This window comes from Eulemur rufifrons, chromosome 16, assembly GCF_041146395.1.
Source record: "Eulemur rufifrons isolate Redbay chromosome 16, OSU_ERuf_1, whole genome shotgun sequence".
Taxonomy (NCBI): Eukaryota; Metazoa; Chordata; class Mammalia; order Primates; family Lemuridae; genus Eulemur; species Eulemur rufifrons.
This window is the reverse complement of record NC_090998.1, coordinates 90,981,623-91,007,555: the sequence shown is the minus strand read 5'-3', so window position 1 is coordinate 91,007,555 and position 25,933 is coordinate 90,981,623. Positions and strand designations below refer to the sequence as shown.

General features: G+C 56.9%; 1 protein-coding gene and 1 non-coding gene across 2 annotated transcripts; one reads left to right on the top strand and one right to left on the bottom strand.

Annotated features, from left to right (window-relative positions):
* Positions 1 to 111: 111 nt before the first annotated feature.
* Positions 112 to 23,193, top strand: CYB5R3 (cytochrome b5 reductase 3). Its single transcript, XM_069491766.1, has 9 exons — positions 112 to 176; positions 7,356 to 7,487; positions 10,852 to 10,924; positions 11,309 to 11,415; positions 13,271 to 13,400; positions 13,884 to 13,967; positions 14,100 to 14,185; positions 18,036 to 18,135; positions 22,677 to 23,193. The coding sequence occupies exons 1-9, from the start codon at positions 156 to 158 to the stop codon at positions 22,847 to 22,849; spliced, it is 906 nt and encodes a 301-aa protein (XP_069347867.1). The 5' UTR covers positions 112 to 155; the 3' UTR covers positions 22,850 to 23,193.
* A 2,406-nt stretch (positions 23,194 to 25,599) lies between these two features.
* On the bottom strand, positions 25,600 to 25,749 carry LOC138397632 (U12 minor spliceosomal RNA). Its single transcript, XR_011235777.1, has one exon. It is a non-coding gene; the product is annotated as a U12 minor spliceosomal RNA (small nuclear RNA).
* Between the last annotated feature and the right edge of the window lie 184 nt (positions 25,750 to 25,933).

Here is a 25,933-nt window from a genome sequence, read left to right as displayed (position 1 = left end):
GGGGCGGCCCGGTCTCCGTCCCCGCCCCGGCTGCCCCCGCTGCCCCCGCTGCCGCCCCGCCCCGCCCCCGAGGGTGACGCGAGCCGGGGCGGGCTGGGGCGGGCCCGACTGTCTCGGCGGCGGCGGCGGCGGAGCGAGCACAGCGCGGCGCCACCATGGGGGCCCAGCTGAGCACGGTAGGCGGGGAGGGGACGCCGGCCGCGACGGACGGGCGGGGTCGCGGGGCGTCGCAGGGGAACGGCGGCGCCCGGACCTCAGCCTCGCGCGGCGGCCACGGCGACCGTGCCGCGAGGGGGCGGGGCCGGCCTGCGGGGAGGGGCGCGGGACCCCCGCCGCCCCGGCTGCGCCCACCGCCCCGGCCCGTCGCACCCCGGCCAGTCGCACCCCGGCCCGTCGCACCCCGGCCCGTCGCACCCCGGCCCGTCGCACCCCGCCCCTGCCCTGGCCCGGCCCGGGCGTGCGCCATGGGGACCGTGACTCACGCCTGGCCGTCTGTGGGGGGCCCCCAGCCCTCCCTCCCGAGGGGAGAGGCCGGCACCCGGGGGCGGACGGCGTGGCCCAGGCCGCCGCTGCCCTCAGGCTCCCCCCTGGCCCGCCGCGGCCGCTGAGTGGAAGCGGTGGCGGTGCGTGTGGCTGTGAGTGTGAGTATATGTGTGCGGGTGCGTGTGACTGTGGGTGTGAAGTGTGAGCACGTGTGAGAGTGAGTGTAAGGGTCTATGTGTGTGAACGTGTGTGATGTCACTGGACCAAAGGCTTTTGCACATTTTTATCTTTTTACTTTTTCAAAAAATTTATATTTCAATACATGTGGGGGTACACATGGTTTTTGGTTACACGGGTGAACTGCATAGCGGTGACGTCTGGGTTTTTAGTGTACCGGACACCCGCACAGTTACAGTGTACAATGAACAGTGTACGTTGCACCCAGGTGGTGGGTTTTCCTCCCTCACTGCCCTCCCACCTTGCACATCTTTTAGCAGCAACAAAAAGAAAACCGATGACACCTGGGCGTCCTCCTAAGTGGTGGGCCGCAATCAGGTCTCCCTGGAATCCCCCATTTGTGCTGTGGGTGGCACACATTAGGGGGGTCAGTGTGTTAGCCCCATTTCCCTGCTGGGGAGATGCCACCCAGACTTGGCCACCTGAGGGCGCTGCTCTGGTGGGGCTCCAAAGTCCACCCTCGTGTGGTTGCTTAAGAGTTGGCCCAGGGGCCTCCTCCCTCTGATTTCTGAAAAGTGACGAGTCCACATCCGTGGAGGCTGCAGCTGCAGAAGGCACCCCTTTCCCCTGTGGTTGGTGGCGCCTGGGCTTGCTGGGCGGGAAGTCTGGCTCTGGAGGGTTCGGCCAGCACCTCTCCACCTCCACCCCCAGCCCACCCAGGCACCTACCTCCTCCCCCTGGCGCTGGAGGCCCCTCCTTGGGGAAGCAGGCAAAAGGCCTCTTGGCCTGGGCATTTGCTGGGGAAAGTGTGGCCCAGCCTGGCCTCTGGGGGCATCACCAGCCTCTGTGTAACATCCTGCCGTTTTCCCCAGGAAGTGCCCTCCTCTTTTATTGTTGAAATGTCCCATGGGCTCTGAGGCCTGCTGGCCCCCCACCCCGGGCCCCCTCCCTGCTGTCTGCAGTGTGCTTCTTACCTTCCAGCAGGTGGGTGGCAGTGGCCGGTGGATTGAGCGCCGCACCCCAGCACCTCGTTGCTCCTTGCGGTTCTGTTGAACAGACAAGCAGTCCCCTGTGAGGGGAAGGACCCTGTCTGGGAGTCAAGTAACCTTCACCAGCCCCCTAGCCTCATCTGCCTAAGGGGTGGGTGCGCATTGCCCCATGTGGGCCCTGCTGAGATCCCCTCTTGGCCCAGAATGCCTCCAGCACACCCTGAACAAGGCCTCCCGGCACAGGGGCTCCGTGAGGTCTGCAGGTGGCCGGCTGGGGGCCCGGTGCACCAGCCCCCTTATCTGAGATGTGCAGGCCCCATGGGAGGCCTCCTCCCACACTTAGGGAGACCCAGCCCAGGGTTGGCACTGAGTCTGCCAGCACTTGGGGAGAACGCTGAAAGCTTGGCCTGCCATCCCAGACAGTGGCTCCCTGCCTTCCAGCCCAGCTTCGTGTGTGACGCCACAGGTAGAGTCTATGGGGCTTTCCCGCTGCCCTGGCAGCGCCGTGCCTAGTTGGTGGCCCAGATCTGCCCCTCCTCCTGGGCTCCCTTCCCCCACAGTTCCCAGCCAGGGTGGGAGCCCCCCGCTGCAGAACTTCCTCCACTCCCTCCCACTTCCTCCCACTTGAACTGGACTGGGAGGGAGGTGGACTCTCAGACCCAGGCAGGACAGCTGGTGGGCTGGCGGTGGGCAGGTAAGCAAACCAGCTGACTGGCTTGTCCAAGCCCCAGGACAGGGAGTTGGCACGTGGGGAGGACTGCATCTGTCAGGCTGGGGATCGTGGCAGGCCTCTGCTCACCCGAGACCTCACCTGGGCAGGGTGGCTGTCAGGATTCCTGTGGAGAATTCCAGGGCAAGCAGCTGGGCAGAGTGTTCTGTGGGTGGGGAGCAGAGTTATGCGGCCCCTTAGCTATGGTGGTGAGCTGGGGGCAACCTGGAGATGTCCTGGGACTCTGCTGCCACGTCCTTGTTCCCTTCCATGCTATCAGAGGCAGGTGGTGGGTTTCCTGGTGGCGCAGGGCGTGGCCCACGGGGCATTAGGTGAGGGCCTGGGAGGGAGCTGACCCCTAGACCCCCAGGTGGGTGGGGCGAGGTAGTGTGAGTGTGTGTGTGTGCAGCACGGCCGAGGAGGAGCTCGGCAGGGCCTTGGCCTCAGCCTTCTGCCTCCTGTTTACTCGGCCCACTGCTGTTGGGGGTAGGGGTGGTGCCGTGAACCAGGACGGGGGCAGAGCCTGTGGCAACCCGTGTCGGTGGTCTGCGGGAACGGAGTGCAGCCCCCTGCCCCTGTGAGTCTGGCAGGGCCTGTGACTTTCTGGAGAAGAAACTTGTCCCCGCGCTGCTCCTGACCGTGGTGTACCATCTGCTCTGCCAGTGTCTGTCTCCCCCACTGGCTTGAGCTCCTCAGGGTGGGGCCTCTTGGCCTGTGTCCCCCAAACTGAGCACGAGCCCTGATACGTGAGTGTCCTGCGGGGTTTGTGGCCTGAATGACTGGCTGATGGTGGTGGTCTGCCACAGCTGCCTCTCCAGAGAAAAAGTCCATCTTTACATAGAAAAAGTCCATCTCTGCCCTTTCTGTGGCCAGAAGGTGTCCCAGGCTCACATCTGTCACCTGGGCCTTGGTTTCCGCACCTGGAATGGGGGAGTGACAGCACTCACCCCGATCCCAGGCTTGAGGATGCAGTGAGGTGGTGTGATCCAGGGGGGTCTCCGTTGCTCCGTGTGGCCCCCGTTGTCGGGCAGACACTGGAAGGAAGGCCGTGGCATTTGTCAGCCGCCCACAGGGAGCCTGTTCCTCCTGAGGCCTGCGGCCACCCCAAGCTGCCTCCGAGGCCCGAGCTCCTGGAGAGCAGCGGGCTTTTCAGACAAACAGGATGGGCTGTGCCCCGCCTTCACCCGGGAGGAATCTGGGCTCTTGCCCTGGTTCTGGAAACTTCCAGAGAAGATAAAAAGAGAGACTGGGAGGACGGGAGCTTGTTGCTGTCCCTTCACTAATTTGTTCCACAAATATTTGCTGCATGTCTTCTGCGCTGGTTGCCGGGGGTGCAGGGATGACGAGATCCACATACAGGTGCTGGGCTCGCTCCAGGTTACCTGTGCATGCCGAGGGAGCCGCGCCGAGGTTGGCAAAGGTCCGTGTGACAGCCGAGGCCAGCGTTCAGGGACTCACTGTCAGAGCCACTGGCACGCGAGTGTCTTTTTCTCATTTGTGGGCTTAGGGCAAGTGAGGGACAGAGGATGAGCAACAGAAAATCAGAAACCAAAGCCCCGACTCCATCCAGGGCCTCCCTGAGCCTCACTGTCCCCTCACTTGTCCCACGGTGCTGGGCAGCTGTTCCAAGCTCCCACCCCTGTGTGAGGGCCCTCGAGGAAACGCAGGGGTGGTGGAGCCAGCTGCGGGTCCGGGGTCTTAAACTTGGCTCTGCTATGCTGAGAAAACAAAACCCCTGGGAGCATCAAACGCAACTCCAAGTGGCTCTTGATGTCATTTAAGTTCATTTCCAGGGCTCCCAACAATGGTGGTTTCCTGGGAATGTAACTTCACCCAGCTTTTTCCCCAAACTATATTCCCCATGGATGTGGTTTCTTTGAGTGACATGGGAGAGGGCTATAGCAGAGGAATCGTCAAAATAGTCCCCACCCCCAGGGGGTTTACAGAAAGGGCCGGGCTGTGAAAAGTCCACCAAGGGTCTGGTTAGGGAAGATTTGACATTTGAGCTGGGCTCTGAAGGATGAATAGGAGTTTGCTGGTTGGAAAAGGGCATTTGAGGTGGAAAGGAGAGTACATGCAAAGGCCTGAAGCAAGATGGGCTTGACATTGAGGGAGCTGAGAGCCAGGAGGTGTGTCCAGAGTTGATGCCTTAAAGGTAGGTTGTGGGGAGCCATGATGGGTATTTGAGAAGGAGGCAGGCTGCCCATTGGTTTAGGTACTGGGGCTGGAGGCAGGTGCTCAGGCCTCACTGTGGGAGGCAGGATATCAGATTTGGGCTTTGGGTCCTATGAGTACAATATAGAGAGGGTGCTTTGTCCTGGGACTTGGCACAGGAAGAGCAGGTCTTGGGGCTGGAGAGACCTTTGTCAAATCCTCGTTCCACCCCGATTGGTTGTGTGACCTTGACAAGTCACTCAATCTCTGAAACAGTTAAGAGTATCATGTGGTATCGCTAGTGCTACTGGTGGCTTTGGTGTGACTTGGGGCAAGTTACTTACCGTCTCTGGCCCTCAGTGCACCTACAGCCTAGGGCTGAAGTGGGGAACGTCCCAGGGAACTCATGGGACATACTTGGGACAGTGCCAGCTCAAGGTCATCGCTGTTGTCTTGCTCTAAGCATGGCCTTTCCCCAGCCTCTGCTTTCCTCCCCTCAGTGGGACCTGGGGAGGAGAAGTGACTCTCCTGAGGTCCTGAGCTGGGACTCAAACCCTGGTCTCTGTGTCTGCAGAGTCCACGGCTGCGAACCAGGGTCTTAAATGAGCCCCAGGATGGGTGAGACACCTGCGTGTTGCCTGGGCTGTGGTAGGTGCTGGTTAAATGGGTGGTGGGCAGAGTCCCCTATGGGGTGGCCCTGGGCATGGGTTTGGAGCCAGGCACCTGCAGCCCTTCCTTTTAGACCCATCAGTTGCGTGCCAGGGGCTCCATGGAGCAAGGCCTCAGCTGCACCCGGCATGGAGGCCCTGCCCGGGAGAGGTGCATTTTGTTCTGAGCCCAGCCAACGGCCCCGTAACTGTAGCCAGGCAGCTCAAAGCTGCTGGGCCGGTTTTGGGGGCAGGGGCCAGGCCTGGTGTGAACTCTTAGTGCCTCTGCCTTTCCTTTCTTTTCTTCGGTATCCAATTCTCAGTTGGTAGCCATCCCATGAAGGTGGCAGGAAGAGCTCTTGTGTGTGAGCCCATACTTCCTGGGTTACAGACCCCAGCGTGACCTGGGCCCCCATCTCACATCACAGCTCCTCCAGGGGGTGGGCCAGGCAGTGGCCCTCACCTTCCTTCTAGAGACAGGACATCAGCCAGAGCACCTTCCCTGAGTTGTGGAGAGTGGGGAGTCCTGGCAGGGCATCCAGGAAGGGGAGGGGCATTGGGGCAAGGCCTTCAGTGGTGGGGAGCATCTCACCTAGCCCCCAATAGAGCAGGGGCCACTTCCAGATCTGTGTTCTGCAGAATATGCTACCTCAAGAGATCCACAGCAGATCCCACAAAGGAAGCAGAGAAGCCATGCAATCAAGGAACTTGGTTCTGAGCTTCCTGGCAATTGAGGTGAAAAGGAGAACTTGTAGGTTAAGAGAACACACATGGTGGCCAGGCATGGTGGCTCAGGCCTGTAATCCCAGCACTCTGGGAGGCCGAGGTGGGAGGATCGCTTGAGCTTAGGAGTTCAAGACCAGCCTCAGCAAGAGCGAGACCCTGTCTCTACTAAAATAGATTTACCAAGGGACAAAAATAGCTAGAAAGGGTGGGAGGCCAGGTTGTCTTTCTTTGCAAGGTGTCCTCTCCAAGGAGGCCTAAGCCATGAGCTATCTGGCCATGGGATTTAGGTTTTCTGTTTTTAAAAACTCCAAAACACCTTTTAGAGTCTTGTGAGGCTGAGGTGTGGGGGGCAGGGTGCAGGCAAGGAACAGCCTCTCAGGCCATGTGGGCGGGTCAGCCCAGGCCTGACGTCTGAGGGCCTGATTTGGAAGGTAGGTGGACTCGGGTTCGAATGGTAGCTCCCCACCTGCCAGCTGTGTGACAGGGTGAGTCACTTCACCTCTCTGAGCTGGTTCCTCATGTGTAAAGTGGCGGTGATGACAGTGCCGACCTCACAGGGTTTTCGGGAAGGCGATGCGAGTGTGGAGCTCAGCGTGGGGCGTCCAACAGGCTTGCGGCCCTGGTGATCTGAGCAGTAGCATCTCAGAGCTTTGGGGGCCCTTGCAGGTCACCTGGTCCAGTCTAGTGCACCGAGGGGGAGGCACTTGCCCAGGGCCACATGGCCAGTGAGGGCCAGAGCTTCCCAATGCCCAGCTTAGTGTCTTAGTTTCTTCCCCTCACACCTGCAGGCAGAACCCCAGGGCTCAGAGAGACCTGTGGACACCAGTTGTGGGAGTGACTCAGTGTGCCCACACTTCACTGGCTTGTTCGGTGGGCTCTGGGAGGGCGAGGAGGAGAGAGCCTCAACCCCAGTGGCCCTGAAGGACTGGGTTCGAAGATGCCGTAGAGCCGTTGGTCAGTGTAGGCCTCTCGGAAAGGTAGATTCTGAGTTGGGCTTATTATTCATTTGTCTGTTTGTCTAAACAGAGCTAGAACTTGACTTACAGGACCAGGAAAATTGACTATAGGGAGGAAGAGAAGGAGGGAGCACAGATACACAGTACGCAAGATAAATTTTACTCTGAGCTTCGTGGCAGCTAAAGTGAAAAGGTGTACGTGCTCAGATACATAGCTTTTTTTGTTCTTGTTCCTCACAGGAAATAGAGCTTTTCAAAGAAGTTTTTCGCTTGGTACTGAGCATAGAAGACTGAGTAAGGCAGTGACAGGTGTCATGAGTCCGGCTTTTGTAGCTTCTCCCAGTGCGCCAAAATGAACGATGAGGTTTTCCAGATGAGCGTGGTGGGGAGGGTCATTCCCAGCAGAGGGGGTGCCTGGGGGTGTGAATGAACTGGCAAGTCTGGGGGAAGGGCAGGTGGCAAGCGCCCCGTCCCGCCCCTGCCTGACTTTGTGGGTCTGTCCCTGTCGTTTCAGTTGGGCCATGTGGTGCTCTCCCCAGTCTGGTTCCTCTACAGCCTGCTCATGAAGCTGTTCCAGCGCTCCTCGCCGGCCATCACCCTCGAGAGCCCGGACATCAAGTACCCGCTGCGGCTTATCGACAAGGAGGTGAGAGCCGGCCCCGCCCCCCCTCGGCCAGCACCACCTGCTCTGCCCTCTGGCCTGGGTCCCTCTGAAGTAGGTCCCGTGATCTGCCTACTTTACAGATGGAGAAAGTGAGGTGATATCCTTTGCTAAGGCCCCAGGAAGTAGTGGAGGGACTTAAATCCAGGTCTCTCTGACCACAGAGCCCATTCTCTGAGCCACACTGACTGTCCCATGGAAGGTCAGAGTGGGAGGGACCCCTCAGGACTTTTGGGCCCAAGCCCCCATTTAGCAGATGGAGGAACAGAGGATGAGAGAGGCTGAGCCCAGTTCCCTCCTCCCTGCGCCTCCAGGGTCATTACTCCCATCACTCACTTGTCGGGCCTGGATGTCCCCTGAGTGGTCTCAGCCACACGGTCTCCAGCTGCCCAGCCAAGAGGCTCACTCTGCCGACCTGTCTGACACCTTTCTTTTTCAAACCTCTGATAATGCCTTAAAACCATCCTCTCCTTTCTTTGCCTCGCCGCCCAGTGAGGCTGCTTCCCTCGGGCACTCACCCTCTTCACAGCCCCCCTTACTCTGTTTCTGGCCACCCCTAGCCGCTGCAGGAGGGACGTGGCAGGGAAAACTGAGTCACAGGCTGGGCGCGGTGGCTCACTCCTGTAATCCTAGCACTCTGGGAGGCCGAGGCGGGTGGATCGCTCAAGGTCAGGATTTCGAGACCAGCCTGAGCAAGAGCGAGACCCCATCTCTACTAAAAAAATAGAAAGAAATTATCTGGCCAACTAAAATATATATAGAAAAAAATTAGCCGGGCATGGTGGCGCATGCCTGTAGTCCCAGCTACTCGGGAGGCTGAGGCAGTAGGATTGCTTGAGCCCAGGAGTTTGAGGTTGCTGTGAGCTAGGCTGACGCCACGGCACTCACTCTAGCCAGGGCAACAAAGCGACACTCTGTCTCAAAGAAAAAAAAAAAAAACCCTGAGTCACAGAGCAGAGAAAGTCATCTGCCCGAGGCGCTGGGCCCTGGTGTCACAGTGGGCTTGTGCCGTGTGTCTGACCTGTGCTCCGTGTGCGTCTCGAGTCTCTGTGGCACGGAGTTTGCAGCTTCCTGTGACCAATGGGCGTGTGTCTAAGTGTCCCAGGAGTTCACAGAGAAGTCAAAAACCAGAGAGAAGTGGAAAAAAAAAAAAAAAAACAGAAACGAAAAAATAAGGCTGGCGACTCAATGCCTATAATCCCAGCACTCTTGGAGGCCGAGGCGGGAGGATCACTTGAGCTCAGGAGTTCGAGACCAACCTGAGCAAGAGCGAGACCCTGTCTCTACTAAAAGTAGAAAGAAATTAGCTGGGCAACTAAAATAGAAAAAATTATCCAGGTGTGGTGGCGCATGCCTGTAGTCCCAGCTACTCGGGAGGCTGAGGCAGGAGGATTGCTTGAGCCCAGGAGTTTGAGGTTCCTGTGAGCTAAGCTGACGCCACGGCACTCTGGCCTGGGCAACTGAGCGAGACTCAGTTTCAAAAAAATAAATAAATAAATAAACAAAATAAAAAGTTAATCATCACCACACTTACCCTTACAATGTGTTTCATGCACATGTGGGCACAAATACATTTTTTTTCCTACCCAAATGAAATTGTAATGTTTTGTGGGGGGTTTTTGGTTGTTTTTTATTTTTTTGAAATTGTAATTTTTTTTTTTTTTTTTGAGACAGAGTCTTGCTCTGTTGCCTGGGCTGGAGTGCCGTGGCGTCAGCCTAGCTCACAGCAACCTCAAATTCCTGGGCTTAAGCGATCCTCCTGCCTCAGCCTCCCACTTAGCTGGGACTACAGGCATGTGCCACCACACCTGGCTAATTTTTCTATTTTTAGTAGAGACTCACTCTTTAGTAGGGTCTCACTCTTGCTCAGGCTGGCCTCGAACTCCTGACTTTGATCCATCCTCCCGCCTTGGCCTTCCAGAGTGCTAGGATTACAGGCGTGAGCTGCCACGCCCGGCCTGCAATTGTAATGTTTTGAAACCTATTTTTTAACATTCTTTTTCTTTGTTATTGTTGCTTTTTATTTATTTATTTTTATTTTAGAGACAGAGTCTCACTCTGTTGTCCAGGCTGGAGTGCAGTGGTACAGTCATAGCTCACAGCGACCTCAAACTCCTGGGCTTGAGTGATCCTCCTGCCTCAGCCTCCCCAATAGCTGGGACCACAGGCACACACCACCACGCCCAGCCTGTCGTTTTCTGATTCCAGAAGTAATGTGTGATGTATATGTGCTCACTATAAAAATGCTTTTGGTGAAGTGTGAGCATTCCCCTCGCCCCTCCCCCCATCGGCACACTCCAGGGCCCTGGGCAGAGGGCCCAGGTCACGAGTCAGCGTGTACCTGCCAGACCCCTTTCTGGCATGTCATTAGTACACAGTGGTGTAAAGTGGTGTACAGTGGTGCAGGTGTGTGCATACTTAGTTTATTTTTTTTGATAATCTGAATTTTTTTATCCAGCCATATGACATGGATACCTTTTCATGTTTAACCCAGAGCTGCTTCATTTTCTTTTCTCCCTTTCTTTTTTTTTTTTTTTTTTGATGACTATCTAGTATTTCATCTTAGGGATGTTATACAAAGGACCCTTCGGTTTCGGACTGAGCATGTGGCAAAGGTCCTAGAGTCACATCTCCCTCCCATCCCCGTGTAGCTTGGCGGTGGCTTTGCGGGTCAGTGGGTGGGCCCACTTTTTGGTACTTTGTGCCGTGCTCCGCCAAGCTACCCCGCTACAGGTTGTCCAGCATAGTAATCTTCCAAAAATTGTCTGGCATGTGGGTGTCTGACCTCCCAGGAGGCCTTGGGGCTCTGTTTACCCTGAGTGCAAGGGCTTCTGGGAAGGCAGCGTGAGGCCTGGGCTGATGGGCGGAGTGGCTGGGCCTGTTGTCCCGAGATTGGCCTCTGCTCACAGACTTGGTGATGGGGTGGCTGCTCCGTGCAGGGACACTTCTGAGGGTCGGGGAGTTCTTTCTCGGACTGAGCTGAGTTGGGCTTCTGCAGTGAGTTCTTCCTGCCACCGCCCGGCCACTGCTTGAGCAAACAGCGGAGGTAGAGTCCTTCCCCCTCCTGGAATTTATGGGCCATCTGGCATCCGCCCTTTAGGTTCATTCCCACACTTTATGATGTGTCCCTGGGCGGGTCACTGCCGCTCCTGGGCCAGCGAGAGCAGGGGCACACCCCGCATGTGCCGGACCTCTGCCCCTCACACAGGCGTGTGGTGTGTGCAGCCACACGTGGCAACAGCGTCACTTCTCGAGAGGGTACTCAGGGACCCTGGGGGAGTGGGGGGTCCTTGAGGGCAGTGGCCTCTCTGCCCTGGTTGCCGTTCAGCAACTTCAGGCCTCTTTGCAGATCATCAGCCATGATACCCGGCGCTTCCGCTTCGCCCTGCCGACACCCCAGCACATCCTGGGCCTCCCTGTCGGTGAGTCCTGCCCCACCCAGCCCAAGCGGAGCCCGGCAGGTGGCCGGGGCACTAGGTCAGAGAGGTGGGAACTTTGCGCTTCCACTAGGGAGGGCGGGGAAGCCTTCAAGGAGGAGGTGACAGGCACCCTGGGCCTTTGAGGGTGAGTCTGTCAGGATGAGAGTGGGCAGGGCCTCCGGGCCCCTGGCAGTGACACCACGGCAGCAGCGGTATGGAGGCAGGAAGCTGGGATGTGATGGGAGTCCCCGTGGGGGCAGCAGGGGGCAGTGGAGCCAGGCCAGGCCACTGAATGCCAGGTGGGGCACAGGACAGTGGGTTGACAAGACCCTGGAGTCGCCTGCAGGGATGATTCCTGGCCCAGAGTGACCCTTTCCTGTCCTGCAGGCCAACACATCTACCTCTCAGCTCGAATCGATGGAAACCTGGTCATTCGGCCCTACACGCCTGTCTCCAGCGATGATGACAAGGGCTTCGTGGACCTGGTCATCAAGGTGAAGTCTCTAGACCATGATGACAAAGGGCGGGTGGGGGTGGCTGTGGCAGCAGCTCAGGCCTCCAAGGGACCTTCGTGCCCCCACAGCCTCATCTCCAAGGGCCCAGTGCTCCCTTGGGCCTGGTGTCTGAGTAAACAGCAGATCATGCTTTGCCCACAAAAGCCAAGTGAGGGGGTCTTGGCAGAGGTCGGGCTGGGGACCTTCAAACAAGGACAGGTATTACAGGAGAGGAGCCAGGAAGGCCGAGCAGAGGCTCACATGTGCAGGCAGCGACGCCAAGCCCCTTCCCTGCTGTGACCCTGGACAAGCCTGGGGAGCTGGGGTTGTCTGGGGGCTGGAGGTGGACGCGCGCCGTGAAGATGTAGCGGCGGGAGCAGCAGACCAGAGAGACGAAGCACTGGGGATCCTAAGCATCCCGAGTAGAAAGAGTGAGAGACGAATGTGCCACCCCATGGGACATTTTTGTGAAAATGACAGTTACAAGCTTTCCCGTGGCGACCCATGCTCCCTGATAGCACGTCCCTCGGGTGAGAGCCGGCCCAGGCCTGCAGGTGCGTGGTGTCAGAACCCACCAGTCGAGGCCCTGACCTTCCGCTTAGGGTAGGAAGGGAGATGGGTCTGTCTGTCCTGGCTCTGGCTGGGGTCCTCCATGCTGGGGTGCCCAGGCCTGGCCTTGGGAGCCTGTCTTTGGCCGGAGCATGGACGCTGAACAGCTGGTCACACAGGAAGCCAGTGGACAGGGGGCAAGTACTTTGACAGTCACTCAGAATGGGCACCAAAGCTGGGCAGGGGTGGGCTGGCAAGAGCGGCTTCCTGAGCAGGTGGCAGTGAGGTGAGGCCGGGGGCTGAGTTGCGTTGCCCAGGGGAAGAGGGAAGAAAAGGACCTTCCAGGTGCAAAGGCCCTGAGGTCAGAGGGGACTGCAGGACTGGCACGGCCATTGGGCAGGCACGAAAGGTGGAAGAGGTCGGTGGGGCCAGGAAGGGGCTTTGTCCAGAGAAGGTGGCGAGGGCTTGGGCATCTGTCCTGTTGACATGACTCTGGCCAGATGTGGGGAAGATGCTCAGGGGATTCAAGTTGAGGGCAGAGAGCTCACAGATGGCCAGGCCAGAGATCAAAGTCCTGGCCTGGCACCCAGGGCCTGGGACAGTGTGCTCTGTCCGCCTCTCCCTGGCCGTCAGCGCCCCTCTGCCTCCTCGTCCCGGCAGCCCCTGTGGTGCATCCACAGCAAACTTGCCTCCCTCCCCTGTGCCCTTTGCACACCCTGCCCTCCCCTGGCCGCCTTGCCCGCTGCTTCGAGGCCCGGCTCGAGCACCCCTGCAAAGCCTTCCCAGCCTGGGCAGGGTGAGCTGCCCCCCTGTGTCTCCCCATCTCTCTGTACAGGGTTGGCTCGTCACACTTCCCTTTCCAAGGCAGTAACCCCAGAGGGTGCAGGCCAGGAAGTTGTGCCAAGAGCCATGTTTTTATGACAGCGCAAAATGGGAAGAACCAGCATCCACCCGGAGGGGCGAGTGAGGCTGAGCCTCTCCCCGGGGCTGTGCTGACAAACGTCAGCGTCTCCAGACGGAGGGCCGCGGAGACAGTTCTTAGGTGAAGTGTTAACGTGCCCAGTCGGTTGGCCTCGTACACCAGGCTGACGCTTTGCTTCCCAAGGGGGTTTTAGGTGGAGGATGGGACATGGGACAGGTAAGTTTGGATGGGTGAGTGGATGGGGTTCCACGAGAGAGGCCCCCCAGGGGGCCTTCCCAGGGGGGCCTGGGAAGAACTGAGAAGAAGAGCTTCCTTCCCACCGTGGGCAAGAGCTCGCCCAGAGACGTGGGGCCGGGGGCTGAGGGCTGTGGGTGTGTCTTGTAGGTTTACTTCAAGGACACGCATCCCAAGTTTCCTGCTGGAGGGAAGATGTCTCAGTACCTGGAGAGCATGCAGATTGGAGACACCATTGAGTTCCGGGGGCCGAACGGGCTGCTGATCTACCAGGGCAAAGGTGATTTGGGTCAGAATCCCCTGGCTACCAAGCAGGCGCTGACCCTCTGTGTCTGGACGGGTGACTGTCACTGGGCAAGCTGTCTCCTCCCCGGGGACTCAGCCTCCCTGGCTGTGTAGGGGACAAGTTGGCCAGTGCAGGTGTTGCAGACCGGCTGTTCCTGGGGGCCAGATCTGGCCCACGGACACCTTTGTTTGGCTCACTCGGTGTCTGACAGCAAACCAGCGACAGGATGGAGCTGGAACGCCCTGGTGCACCGGCCTCTCCACTGCCCCAAGCCCTCTGCAGTGAGGACTCCTTGCTGCGTTCTCTCTGGCATTTGGGCGGGGTCCTGGGTCCCCACCTGCCCATGCTCTCCCTCACCTGATGACTGGGGTTGCACGGTGTCTGCCCCACCTCAGAGTGGGGGCCGGTCCTGCCACCTGTCAGCCCCCAGTGTGGCATGTTTGAGAGCTGGGTCTCACCCCTTCCCCTTTCCCCCAGGGAAGTTCGCCATCCGTCCCGACAAGAAGTCTGACCCCGTCATCAAGACAGTGAAATCTGTCGGCATGATCGCAGGAGGGACAGGTATGTGGGACCCAGAGCCCCTCAGGGTTGACAGGCGGCAGCGTTGCCAGTCGGGGTCGGGGCGTTGTCCTGGCACCCCTCCCCGCTTGGGCGCCTGGCACTCACGCAGCACGGGGCCCGGCTGTTTTGCAGGCATCACCCCAATGCTGCAGGTGATCCGCGCCATCATGAAAAACCCAGACGACCACACCGTGTGCCACCTGCTCTTTGCCAACCAGGTCAGTAGACAGTCCCCACGATATGCAAACTCGGCTTCCTGAGAGGGGACTTAGGGCCCAGCCAGGCATTCAGGGGGTCCACACAGCTTTGTTGAGGTTCTGGGGGCGACTGGAATGTGGGGGTGCCCAGAACGTTCTGTGCCCTGGCAGCCTTTGCAGCAGCAGGTGGGGGTGGGGTTTGCAGGCCAGAGTCTGAGTGTCTGACTCAGGGGACTGCTTTTCGGGGGAGACTTCCTGAGCACCCCGACGCCTGGCTGCTTCCTCCAAACCTCAGAGCTCCCTTCACCATGAGCAGAGTTTGGAACCCACCAGTGGGCAGGGAAGAGCACTGGCTGGGGCTTGGGCCAGCCCGGGGACGGGGGCCTGTTTTATAAATAAGCAGACGACTGCACGAGGTCCCTGAGCTAAAGGGTGTTGGGCAGGGTTTGAACCTTCTCCTCTCTGGCTCCCGATTCATGCCCTAGTCCCCAAGCCTACTGCCTGCCTGCCCTGGCCTGCTGTGTGGCCTCGGCCAGGTCAGCCCGGGAGGGCAACGGAGACTCGGGTGAGCAGTAAGGCGGGTCTCGTTCTTGGACACGAAGGCCTGGTGGTCTCAAGACGTCAACTCTTTCTGAAATAATCCGTAGACTCCCAGTGGGCTTTTTTCCCCTTTTAATGCAAAACAATCTGAAAGACAGAGTATACACACACAACCCAGAAAGTTCTGAGAAAAAATAGCAAGGAAGAACTTAATACACCAGCTGTTAAAACACACTAAGAAGTGTCAGTGATGAAAACACTGCGGTTCTAGAGCCACACATGGGCCTGGACTTACTGCATTTCAGGGTAACACAACAGAAAATATAGAATTTCACTGGAATGTGCTAGAACATGTGGCTATTTGCATTTAAATTAAGATTAATGGAATAAAAAATTCACTTTCTTAGTCTCACTGGCCACATTTCAGGGGCTCCACAGCCACGAGTGGCTGCTGGTTACCACACTGGGCCGCACAGATACAGAGCTCCCATCACTGCAGAAAGTTCGCTGAACAGTGCTGGCCTGGAAACAGACCCATGCGGATGTGCGATGTCGTTTACAGGGGCGTCTCGAACCTGAGGAGAGAGATCCGTCAGGAGTGTTGGGTCAGTTGCTATTTGGGAAAAACTGAGTAGATCCCAGGCTGTGCCTCATAATAAAATAAAGTTTAACGGCCAGGCGAGGTGGCTTGAGCCCGTAGTCCCAGGTACGTGGCAGGCTGAGGTGGGAGGATTCCTCACGCCCAGAGTTCAAGGTCAGCCTGGGCAACATAGCAAGACCCCATCTCTCTCTTTAAAAAAAAGTACTAGGTGAGGTTTTTTATAAGGAGTATTGTTGAATAAATGAGCGGGTGAATGAATGAGGGTGGTCAGTCTAAGCAGGACACCAAAAGAGAACCCATAAAGGAAAAGACTGGTGAATTCAACTGCTTTAAAATTGAAAGCTGCTCAGGAAGGGTCAAAAAAAAACCCCCCCAAAACCACAAAGCACTATAGATAAGGTAGAAAAACAAATAACTAGGAAATGATGTTCAATGCATCATGAATAAAAAATTAATATCCTTAACATGAAAAGTTTTTACAAACTAATAAGATATGACTAGACAAGGGACATTTTTATTTTTATTTTTATTTATTTATTTTTTTTTTGAGACAGAGTCTCACTCTGTTGCCCAGGCTAGAGTGAGTGCCGTGGCGTCAGCCTAGCTCACAGCAACCTCAAACTCCTGGGCTCAAGCGATCCTCCTGTCTCAGCCTCCCGAGTAGCTGGGACTACAGGCATGCGCCACCATGCCCGGCTAATTTTTTCTATATATTTTTAGCTGTCCATATAATTTCTTTCTATTTTTAGTAGAGACGGGGTCTCGCTCTTGCTCAGGCTGGTCTCGAACTCCTGAGCTCAAACAATCCGCCCACCTCGGCCTCCCAGAGTGCTAGGATTACGGGCGTGAGCCACCGCGCCCGGCCTACATGGAGGCCAGGTGCGGTGGCTCACGCCCGTAATCCTAGCACTCTGGGAGGCCGAGGTGGGCGGATTGTTTGAGCTGAGGAGTTCGAGACCAGCCTGAGCAAGAGCGAGTCCCCGTCTCTACTAAAAATAGAAAGAAATTATATGGACAGCTAAAAATATATATAGAAAAATTAGCCGGGCATGGTGGCGCATGCCTGTAGTCCCAGCTACTCGGGAGGCTGAGGCAGGAGGGTCGCTTGAGCCCAGGAGCTGGATTCTAGCCTGGGCAACACAGCCAGACCTCATCTCTTAAAAAAAAAAAAAAAACGAAAATTAAACATGAGATTTCCCTGCCATCACTCCAATTGGCAAAAGTGAAACAAATATTACCAGTGCTGGCAAAAGTGTAGGAAGATGGATCGTGTGGGTGTGCTGCTGAGCTGTGAATTGGTGAAACTTTCTGGAGCATAAATTGGCACGTGGCTTGAATGTCTTATCGATGCAGAAGTTGCCATCCTGGAACCTCCTTGCTCAAATTCAGCCTAAGGCGTGGGCAGGGCAGTGGGAACACCCAAAGAGGTGTGGTTTAGAAAGAGGACGTTTGAACAATGCAGACGTCCTTCAGCTGGGAGCCGGCAGTCCCTTCGTGGGGCTGGGCAGGGTCCACTGACACACGGACAGTCTGAATAGAAAAAAGTTCTAAAAAATACTTGCTGACATCCTAATAGTCACCATCTCCGAGAGTTTCAGATGCTTTTTTTTTCCTACCATATTTTCTACATTTTCTTACCTGGGGCTTGTCTAGCCCAAGGCCTGTCCCCATCCTTACCCCGTTAGGGCCGGAGGAGCCCTTAGCTCCCTGCCCTTGGAAATGAGAAAACCTGGGCTCCTGGGGACACAGAGGCAAGGCCGACACTGAGGAGCCGGAGCTGTGGAGCTACAGGATGTGGATGGTTTCGTGGTTTCGGTCTGGCCTGCCCCCACCCTTTGTGATTAGTCCCTGCTGCTCCCCTGGTCACATGGTGGGGGTGCTGTTCCCTAGCAGAGAAGTCGCATCCCTGGGTGGGGCTGCCCTGCCTGGGGGTCAGTGGGTCACCCTTCTGGTTGGCAGTTCTCTTTGGCCGCAGGTTCTGAGTCCCATGGGGTCAGTGATGCTGCACTCTAGCCTGAGTGGTCCGTCTGTCCCTGAGTGACCTGCAGACACAGCGGGCTGCGGCCTGTGGTCAGAAATGGGGCCAAGTCAGGTGGGGGGGCCGGGGAGAGATCCCTGCACGCACTGGGGGTCCAGGAAGGGTTCCTGGGGGGGGTGAGGCTGCTGAGTTTGGAAGGGCTGGTGGAGCTGGCCGGGGCAGGTGGGGGCAGGGTGGGGGCTGCAGGCCAGGCAGAGGGTGGCAGGGCAGGTGTGGGCAGGGCCTCGGAGGACAGGTAGAAGCAGAAAGACTTGCCTGAGGGCTGAAGGTGGCAAACCCTCCTCCTCTGAACTGGACCTTGCGTTAAGTACCATAACCACTCCCTAGGGATAATCTCCCTGAACTTTTGGTGTATTTCCTTCCTGTTTCCTGTAGTTGAGCTCTGCTATCTTTAGTTTTGTTTTCCATTTTTTCCACTTCTCCATATGTTGTGCACATTTCCCCACAACACTAAAGCAGTCTGCAAACTGCATTTTGAGGAATACTTTCACAGGCAGCTTGGTGGGCTCCCTAGGCGGGGTCAGGGAAGCAATGCTCGGGGTGAGTTTTGCCAGACACTTTCTCGGAAGCTCTTCCAAGCGTGTGGCCTGGGACGGGCGCGGTGGTCAGCCACCTGGTGTCTCCGTTGGGTGTCTCCAAGGGCGGTCCCTGCCACCTGTCCCTCCTGACCGCTTGGCCCCGTTCCCCCGCAGACCGAGAAGGACATCCTGCTACGGCCCGAGCTGGAGGAGCTGAGGAATGAACACTCCGCTCGCTTCAAGCTCTGGTACACGGTGGACAGAGCCCCTGAAGGTGACAGTGGGGCCCTGGGCAGGCGGGGTGGGAGGTGCTGGCCCAGGGCTGCGCTGTGCGAGCCTCTTTGGGTACGACTGTGGCCCTGCCAGAGGGAGGTGGCGTGACCCCCCTCACAGGTGAAGCCCACACAGCCAGAAAACACCAGAGCTGGGCCTGGAACTCGGGTCCTGTCCCCCAGAGCGGGAGGGACTCTGGCCGTCTGCACTGTCCCCTGCTGGACAAGAAGGTCCGGCGTTCTCTCCTGGGCAGGGCTCACTCCGCGGCAGGTCTCCAGGGGCAGCGCGGGCTGGGGGGCCGTGGCCTCCACTTGACAGCTTGTGCTCCATGAGGCACTGAATCCCCATTTTCTCTGGATTGTCAGCCCTGGGAAGTGGGCTGGGCCGACGGATGGTGACCCTCTTTCTGCCTGTCCAGGCGATTGAGCTGTTGGCCTCGGTCCCAGTGAGGTGCGGGAGAGCCAGGACCACACAGGAGGCAGTGAATGAGGGCTGCCCGCAAGCTGGAAATGAGATTGCCCTCTGAGAATTAAACTGTCCTTCCCTTTCTTGCTTTAGGTAGAGATGTGGCTACAAGAAATATCTTAACTCTCTCTTTGCTGTAAGAGAAGCAGCAGCTCAGGCTTCCTCATGGACAGTTGCCATGACGCTTGGCCTCAGGGTTGGGAGACTCTTAGGGAGTGGGGGGGGGGGGGACTGCAGGACATTGGAGGTCATCTGCCTTGTCCAGAGGGGCAGCCCCCCCAGCTGTGGGCGGTCCTGCTGTGCAGGGACCCAGCGCTGTGTGGCCGGGCCTCTCTGCTTTTCTAGAGAAGTTGGGGCCTGTGTCTTCCTGAGCAGATGCGCTCTGGGGCTGGTGCCCACCTGTTGAGCTGGGTCACTTGGGCCCATCCCTGAGGGAGGAGCCGCCCAATTTGGGTTCTAGGCTTGCCAGGCTGAGAAGCCAGGCCTGGGGCCGGGTGGATCTTTGAACTTGACAGCTGTGTCCTGAGGCCCCTGGCTTGACCGGCCGCCCTGGCCCAGCCCATCTGAGCATGGCAGGTCCCCTCCTGGTCAGACCCTCCACCCTGTGAGTTCATGAAGCCAGCCTGGCCCCAGGATCCTGCAGTCTAATAGGGGAGGCAGAAGACAGATGGGAACCAGGTTTATTATTAATAGTAAATTATAGAGCAGAGTAGCCGCTGGTTAGTGTCGTGGGGAGACAAGGTAGAGCCAGGCAGAGAGTCGGGAGTGGGCCACACAGGCCCTGGGAGTCAAGCTGCTGTTTTTCTTCTAGTAAAGAAAGGAACATTTTTCTTGTACCCATATCTCCATCAAAAGGGAGGAAATGAAAGATGAGTTAGCTCCTCCCTTCTGGTTGCAGTTTCTAATAGTGTGGCCACGGTAGGCTCGTGGGCAAGGTGGCACTTGGCCACCATGAGAACGCCCTTGCAGGGGCAGACGCCGGCGCCCCTTTCCCTGGTGCCAGCCTTGTCCCGCAGGGGAGGGGGCCAATGCTGCCCCCTGGTGGTGGCATGCGGCAGCACCGAGCCCCGCCTAGGGAGAGCTGCTTGGCAACAGTACCTGGTTCCTGGGCAAGGAGAGGAAGCGTGGGGTGGTCTCCCAGTATTTTTCACTGGCGTTTATTACCACCCTGACCCTCATTCAAGACTAGATGAAGGCTGGGCGCCGTGGCTCACGCCTGTAATCCTAGCACTCTGGGAGGCCGAGGCAGGAGGATCGCTCAAGGTCAGGCGTTCGAGACCAGCCTGAGCAAGAGCAAGACCCCATCTCTACTAAAAATAGAAAGAAATGATCTGGACAGCTAAAAATATATAGAAAAAGATTAGCCGGGCATGGTGGCGCACGTCTGTAGTCCCAGCTACTCGGGAAGCTGAGGCAGAAGGATCGCTTGAGCTCAGGAGTTTGAGGTTGCTGTGAGCTAGGCTGACGCCACGGCACTGTAGCCCGGGCAACAGAGCGAGACTCTGTCTCAAAAAAAAAAAAAAAAATACTAGTTGAAGTACTGCTGTAACATTAGGTATAAGCTGAAATCCTAGATGTTGAGAAAGATGGAAATGGGCCAGCCCCCTGTCTTGTGGAGCTAAGTGAAGGAACAGGGGAGAGCAACTAGAATACAGGACAAATGCGCAGACTTCCACCTTCCCCGCAAAGCCTCCCTCAGAGGGTGTATGAAGAAAAATACACTGTACACTACCTAAATAAAAGTCCTTAGAAAATAGAGATTTGTCTTAGATACCAGCACATTTCATACCCTAACAAATACAGTCTATTCCCTTGCAGTTTTTTACAAAGTATTTTCAGATCCATTGCCAAGCTATAAAAATGTTTTCTGTGCCTCGCCTGTTCCAGAAGGGATTTTAAGAGGTTCACAGAGACTCATATGGTGAGTCACAGTGGCACAAATGGAAAGTGGGAGTGAAATAAAAACAAGGGCAGGGCCATGAAATGAACGGAATCAGAAATAGGGTTCGCACAAAAGTGGACTGTGATGCACACTTGCCATGGATGGGCTATGTCTATCATTCTCGGCTTCCCAGCGGCCGAGGTGAAAGGGGAAATGTCATATTTAGCTCATGATGTCCACGAGATAAAGAAGACTGCATTGCTCTGCACAGTAGAGACTTCCTGGTCCCCAGACCAGCTGAGCCTGTTTTGGCGTCTCCCCCACATAGAGAGGACACAGTGTGATACACAGTGTGTTGTCCATCTGGGCAGGGTGGCTCAGGCCAGCCAGTGCCCTCCTCACCGCGGGCTTCTGCAGCAGCCTTTCTGTTGGCAGCAAGGGCTGTGGGGAGGCTCTTCTGGTTGGGAAGAACAGAGACGAGCCATGTAACGTCGGGTGTTCAGGACTGGAGGGACTTGAGGGGGCAGGAGACCGTTCCCCAGCCTCAGCCAGGCCTGGTGGAGCACCGGGCCTCTCTGGTAGGAGCCTCCAAGGCAGGCGTCAGTGTCCCAGCATCCTCTGTCTCCTGCCACTTTCCACGTCTGCACGGCCTGCTGCCGGCGTCCTGCCCTCTGCCCACCCCACCCCCTGCTGTTTCTGACTGTCCTTGCTGCCCTTCCAGCCAAGCAAGAAGGTCTTCCTGAGTGATGATGCCACCCACTGGGCGGAGCTAGGGGCCGGCCTGGGGTCAGGTGCCCACAGTGGGATCAGGAGGTGGCTGGGGAGGAAGCACGTGGCACGCAGCGGGCATTGGCTGGTCTGTCCGTCCCTCCTGCTGAGCTGCTTGGCACGGGGTCATTTGAGAGGACCATGGCTGCATGGCCAGTACGTATCCTTATGTCCCCAGGTGGTATTTGTCCCACTGGACGTTGAAGAACCATGCGGGATGGTGAGTTTAAGACTAGGCTTCCCCCTGCTCCGCATCCAAGAGAGCAGTCACATTAAGCAACACGTCTGCAAGAAGGCAGGGACACCCCTCACCTGGGCTTCATGACCCTACAGATACGGCAACTGAGGCACAGAGGGATGCTGGCTGCCCCAGTGGGCTGGAAGCCAGAGCTGGAGCCAGGGTGGGTGTCTGTCTCTTCTTCCTCTCCTTCCTGGCCCCCAAGCATCAGAGCGCCCATTTTCCTGCCATCCCCCTGCCAGCCCGAGTTCACGTTCCTGTTACCCACTGAGCTCCCTGGGCTGGGGGTCGACGTTGGACCAGAGCTGTTCCCAGCCTTGGGTGCTGGGGTTGTCACACTGGCATTGTCAGCTACTTGAAGGAATGAAAAGAAGCCTCCGATCACGGGAACTTGGAGACACAGTGTGGGTGCGCATGCGTGCAAGAGGGAGGCAGGCGTGACCTCACAGGAACAGCTGCGCCGAGGGGGTCTCGGGTCTGGAGCTTCAGCCTGTGTCCTGGCCTCGCTGTTTCGGGCGCAGGGATTGCTTATTTGGGACACGTTCCTTCAGTTCATTATTGAGCAACTACTGTGCACCGAGGCACTGGGAACACAGATGTGGGCAAGACCTGCTGCTTGTGGGGTGACGTCCTGGCCAGGAGAGGAGTCAGGCAATGGGCCCGTGGCGGGAGAGCGGTTCGTGAACGTCACCCTGACCAGCCTGGGGCTGGCCCTGGCTTGGAGACGTCTAGGAGCCTGGAGTTCACATTTCAGCTTTGTCCCTGCCTCGTGTGACCTTTAACATCTCGACTCGGGGTCCTCTGGGCCTCAGTTTCCACATCTGTAAAATGGGATCCATAACTCCTGCCTTGTCTGCCCATAGGGTGGATCTGAGGGGCACAAGAGGCCAAATGGAAACAAAAGGCTTTGCAAACTGTAAAGTGAGGGGAGAGGAACCACAAAGGGTTTATGTCCCCGTTTCAGGCTGCAGAGCTTGAAGCCACAGGCATGGTCAGGGTTGAGGTGGAGGGCACAGAGTGAGGGTTTGTGGGGATCAACCTCTTCATGCTTCAGTGTTTGTTGAAAAAGAAAGCAGGGACTCAGGGCTTAGCAGGCCGCCGGGGAGGGGGACGTGGGCAGCTGGGCCCTCGGTTATTGGTTGGTCAGTTGCAGGCCGCACTTGGGCTCACGTGGTCTCTCGCCCCACAGCCTGGGACTACAGCCAGGGCTTCGTGAACGAGGAGATGATCCGGGACCACCTTCCGCCTCCGGAGGAGGAGCCGCTTGTGCTGATGTGCGGGCCTCCGCCCATGATCCAGTTCGCCTGCCTGCCCAACCTGGAGCGCGTGGGCCACCCCAAGGAGCGCTGCTTCACCTTCTGAGGGCCGGGCGCTCGCTGTACACACGCCCACCTGCCCCACGTATGCGCCTCGCCCTATCCACGCTCACCCCATTGCCACCCCACTCTGCCCCATCTCACACTGGGGCCCGGCTTCAGCCTGGCCTGCCCGCGCCCTAGTGACCGCCCCGCTGAGCTGGTCCTGAGGGGCCCCTTTGGGAACAGGGTTCTGTTTCAGGCGGGCCACAGCTGAACCTCCAGGATAGGTTCCTGTCCAGCACTTACTGGTTCTTACCAGAGATGCCCAGCCCCATCCCTGGCCCCCCAACCCAGCACCCACACTACAGAGAGGAGGGCTGCCAGCACCACGCTGCTCTCACCCCTGGGGCAGTGGATCACAGTCTGGATGTCAGCATGGCGTGCGCACAGTCCAGAGCTGCAGGCGTCAGCGCCTGCGCCCACCACCGTCCTGGCCAGCCACCCCTCACTGCCTGCCTTGGGCCACAGCCAGGCCTTAGCACCTGACACTACATGAGATGGGTGACACCAAAAAGTCCTCTTGGGGCAAAAGGCTGCCCCCCCACCCCAGGGCCCAGGCAGGCCCTGGCCAGCTGGGAGCCTGGCTCTCCCCATGGCCAGAGTGGGAAGGGAATGCTGGCCAAGCCCTGGCGCCAGCACGTGGGCCCTCCTGAAACCTCGGTGTCCCCCCCAACACATCCCACGTTAAGCAGGGCTGGGAGTCCCACCGCCCGCCCTGGGGCGCCGCAGCAACCGTGTTTACTTACTGCTCTGTCCTAAGCCTGCCCCTCCTCCGGCCCCTGCCCCCAGCACGGGGGAGATTTTGAGCAGTGCCTCTTGTCCGAGAGACATACCGTGGCCTCCATGTTGCCTTTAGACAACAGCTGTGTTAGCTCTTGCGTATCGGCTTTTTCAGAGTCATTTATGAGCAGGAAAAAAAATTGAAATAAAACTTTGCTAATACTAAGTCTTCTGCAGCTCCTGGAGGCTCTGTGACTGGCGTGGCAGGGGTGGGGATGGGACATTTGTTTCTGGTGTATATTTGTGTTTGTTGTAGAAAATTTGGAAAGTGCAAAAAAGTATCCACAGGAAAAAAATACCCGACGTCCAGAGGCAGGTGCTTCTCACTTTAACTGAAACCACATGAGCCACTGTGTGGCTGCCGCATCCTCTCAGCGTCAAATGAGCTTTTCCCTGTCACCAGACGCTTACCACAAACCCAGGTGGATCATGATTTATTGTTCAGTGAACAGTTAGGCTGTTTCCAGTTTGTGAATTTTGGACATAACAGTGGCCGTTCACCCTCCTCTAGGTAATTTCCTTTAGGACAGGTTCCCAGAAGCAGAACCCAGCCCGGGGGCAGGGCCTCTGGGAGTTCAGCTTTCACACCGGCTCCTCTCTCCCCCTGGCCTTATTCAGGTCATCTCAGCGGCGTGCAGGTGCGCCCAGGCCTGTCTTTGGACAACTGTCTGCTTCAGCGTTACTCTGTCCCCTTGCTCCTCTGGGCAGCCCTGAGAAGTTAGGAGGGAAAATCAGCCTAGTTAACAGCAACCTCAGTGCAGTGGCATCATCATAGCTTGCTGCAACCTCAAACTCCAGGGCTCATCTGCTAGGATGCTTAAGATATTAAGACAAGGTGGTGTTCTATCTTTCATGCGATGCTACCCCAGAATCAGGTTGGAAATTAAACCACATTACATTGGGTTAATAAAATCCATTTAGCGAGATTTTATCCTTTATAGGCATGACTCAGCAGGCCTCTCCGAAAGGAATTTGAGCAAAAGGAAAAAGGTCAGACTCCAACGGTCCAGTTTTACAGGTTGTGAAAGGAGGCCTAGAGAGGGAAGGGCCGGGACCCAGTCAGTCACCCCTCCTCTCCCTGGTGCGGATCGCAGCTCCCAGTTTCAGCCCAGAGCTTCTGAGGCCAGATTTTTAATTGTGGTGATGATCTGTCAAGAGCACATGACTACACCTGTCCTAAGGGCATTGAATGTATCTTTTATGGAGCAGACTCCACAACTATGTGCAAACACCTACCTCATGTCTGCCTCAATGCGGGAGGCTGCGGTTGTATTAGTGACAGCCAATCCATGCATCGAACACATAAATGAATTTGTCCATTTAACTCTCCCAACGACCCATTTTACAGACCAGAAGACAGACACAGGGACGGGGACTGGCTCAAGTCGGGCAACTGCAAGATAACCAACCATAACAAGAAAAACCATGGGGCCGCCGGGGGCGCAGTGGCTCACGCCTGTAATCCTAGCACTCTGGGAGGCCGAGGCGGGCGGATTGTTTGAGCTCAGGAGTTCGAGACCAGCCTGAGCAAGAGCAAGACCCCGTCTCTATTAAAAATAGGAAGAAATTACACGGACAGCTAAACATATATATAGAAAAAAATAGCCGGGCATGGTGGTGCATGCCTGTAGTCCCAGCTACTCGGGAGCCTGAGGCAGGAGGATTGCTTGAGCCCAGGAGTCTGAGGTTGCTATGAGCTAGGCTGACGTGGCCACGACACTAGCCCGGGGAACAGAGACTGTCTCAAAAAAAAAAGAAAAACCGTGGTTCCGTGGGTCACAACAGTTAAACATCGTGTGCGATGTGGTCTGTGGTCTGTCTCCCACCCTTTAAAGAAGTAGGAAGGGCCTCGATCCCAGTCCTAAGACTTAGTAAACTACTAAATCAAGACCGGCACGACAACGACAGATCTCCTGGCAGTACTATTTCCCCACTCTGACTCCTGAGCAGTCTGTTTTTTAAGCTAAAAAAGGACGGGCAGATCGCGACACCTAGGCATCCCGCAAAGTAGGCGGGTCACCTTTGGGGCGACCTTTACCCGCTCAAAAATTCGTCTCACATTAGCAGTGAGGATTCGGGCGTCACCCCGAATCGTTATTTTCCTTACTCATAAGTTTAAGGCATAAACGAATAGTCTGCTGACTTCCATGGTAATGAATCCTGACCTTATTAACCATACGGTGCGTAACATAACCGACTGTCGAGACGACAAACCAGATCCTTTGAAGTTTCTTTTACTCAGTGGTTAATTTATTTAGTCGCTTTTCTTTTTATTTTTTTGTTAGGGGAGAATAAATGATCAATAATG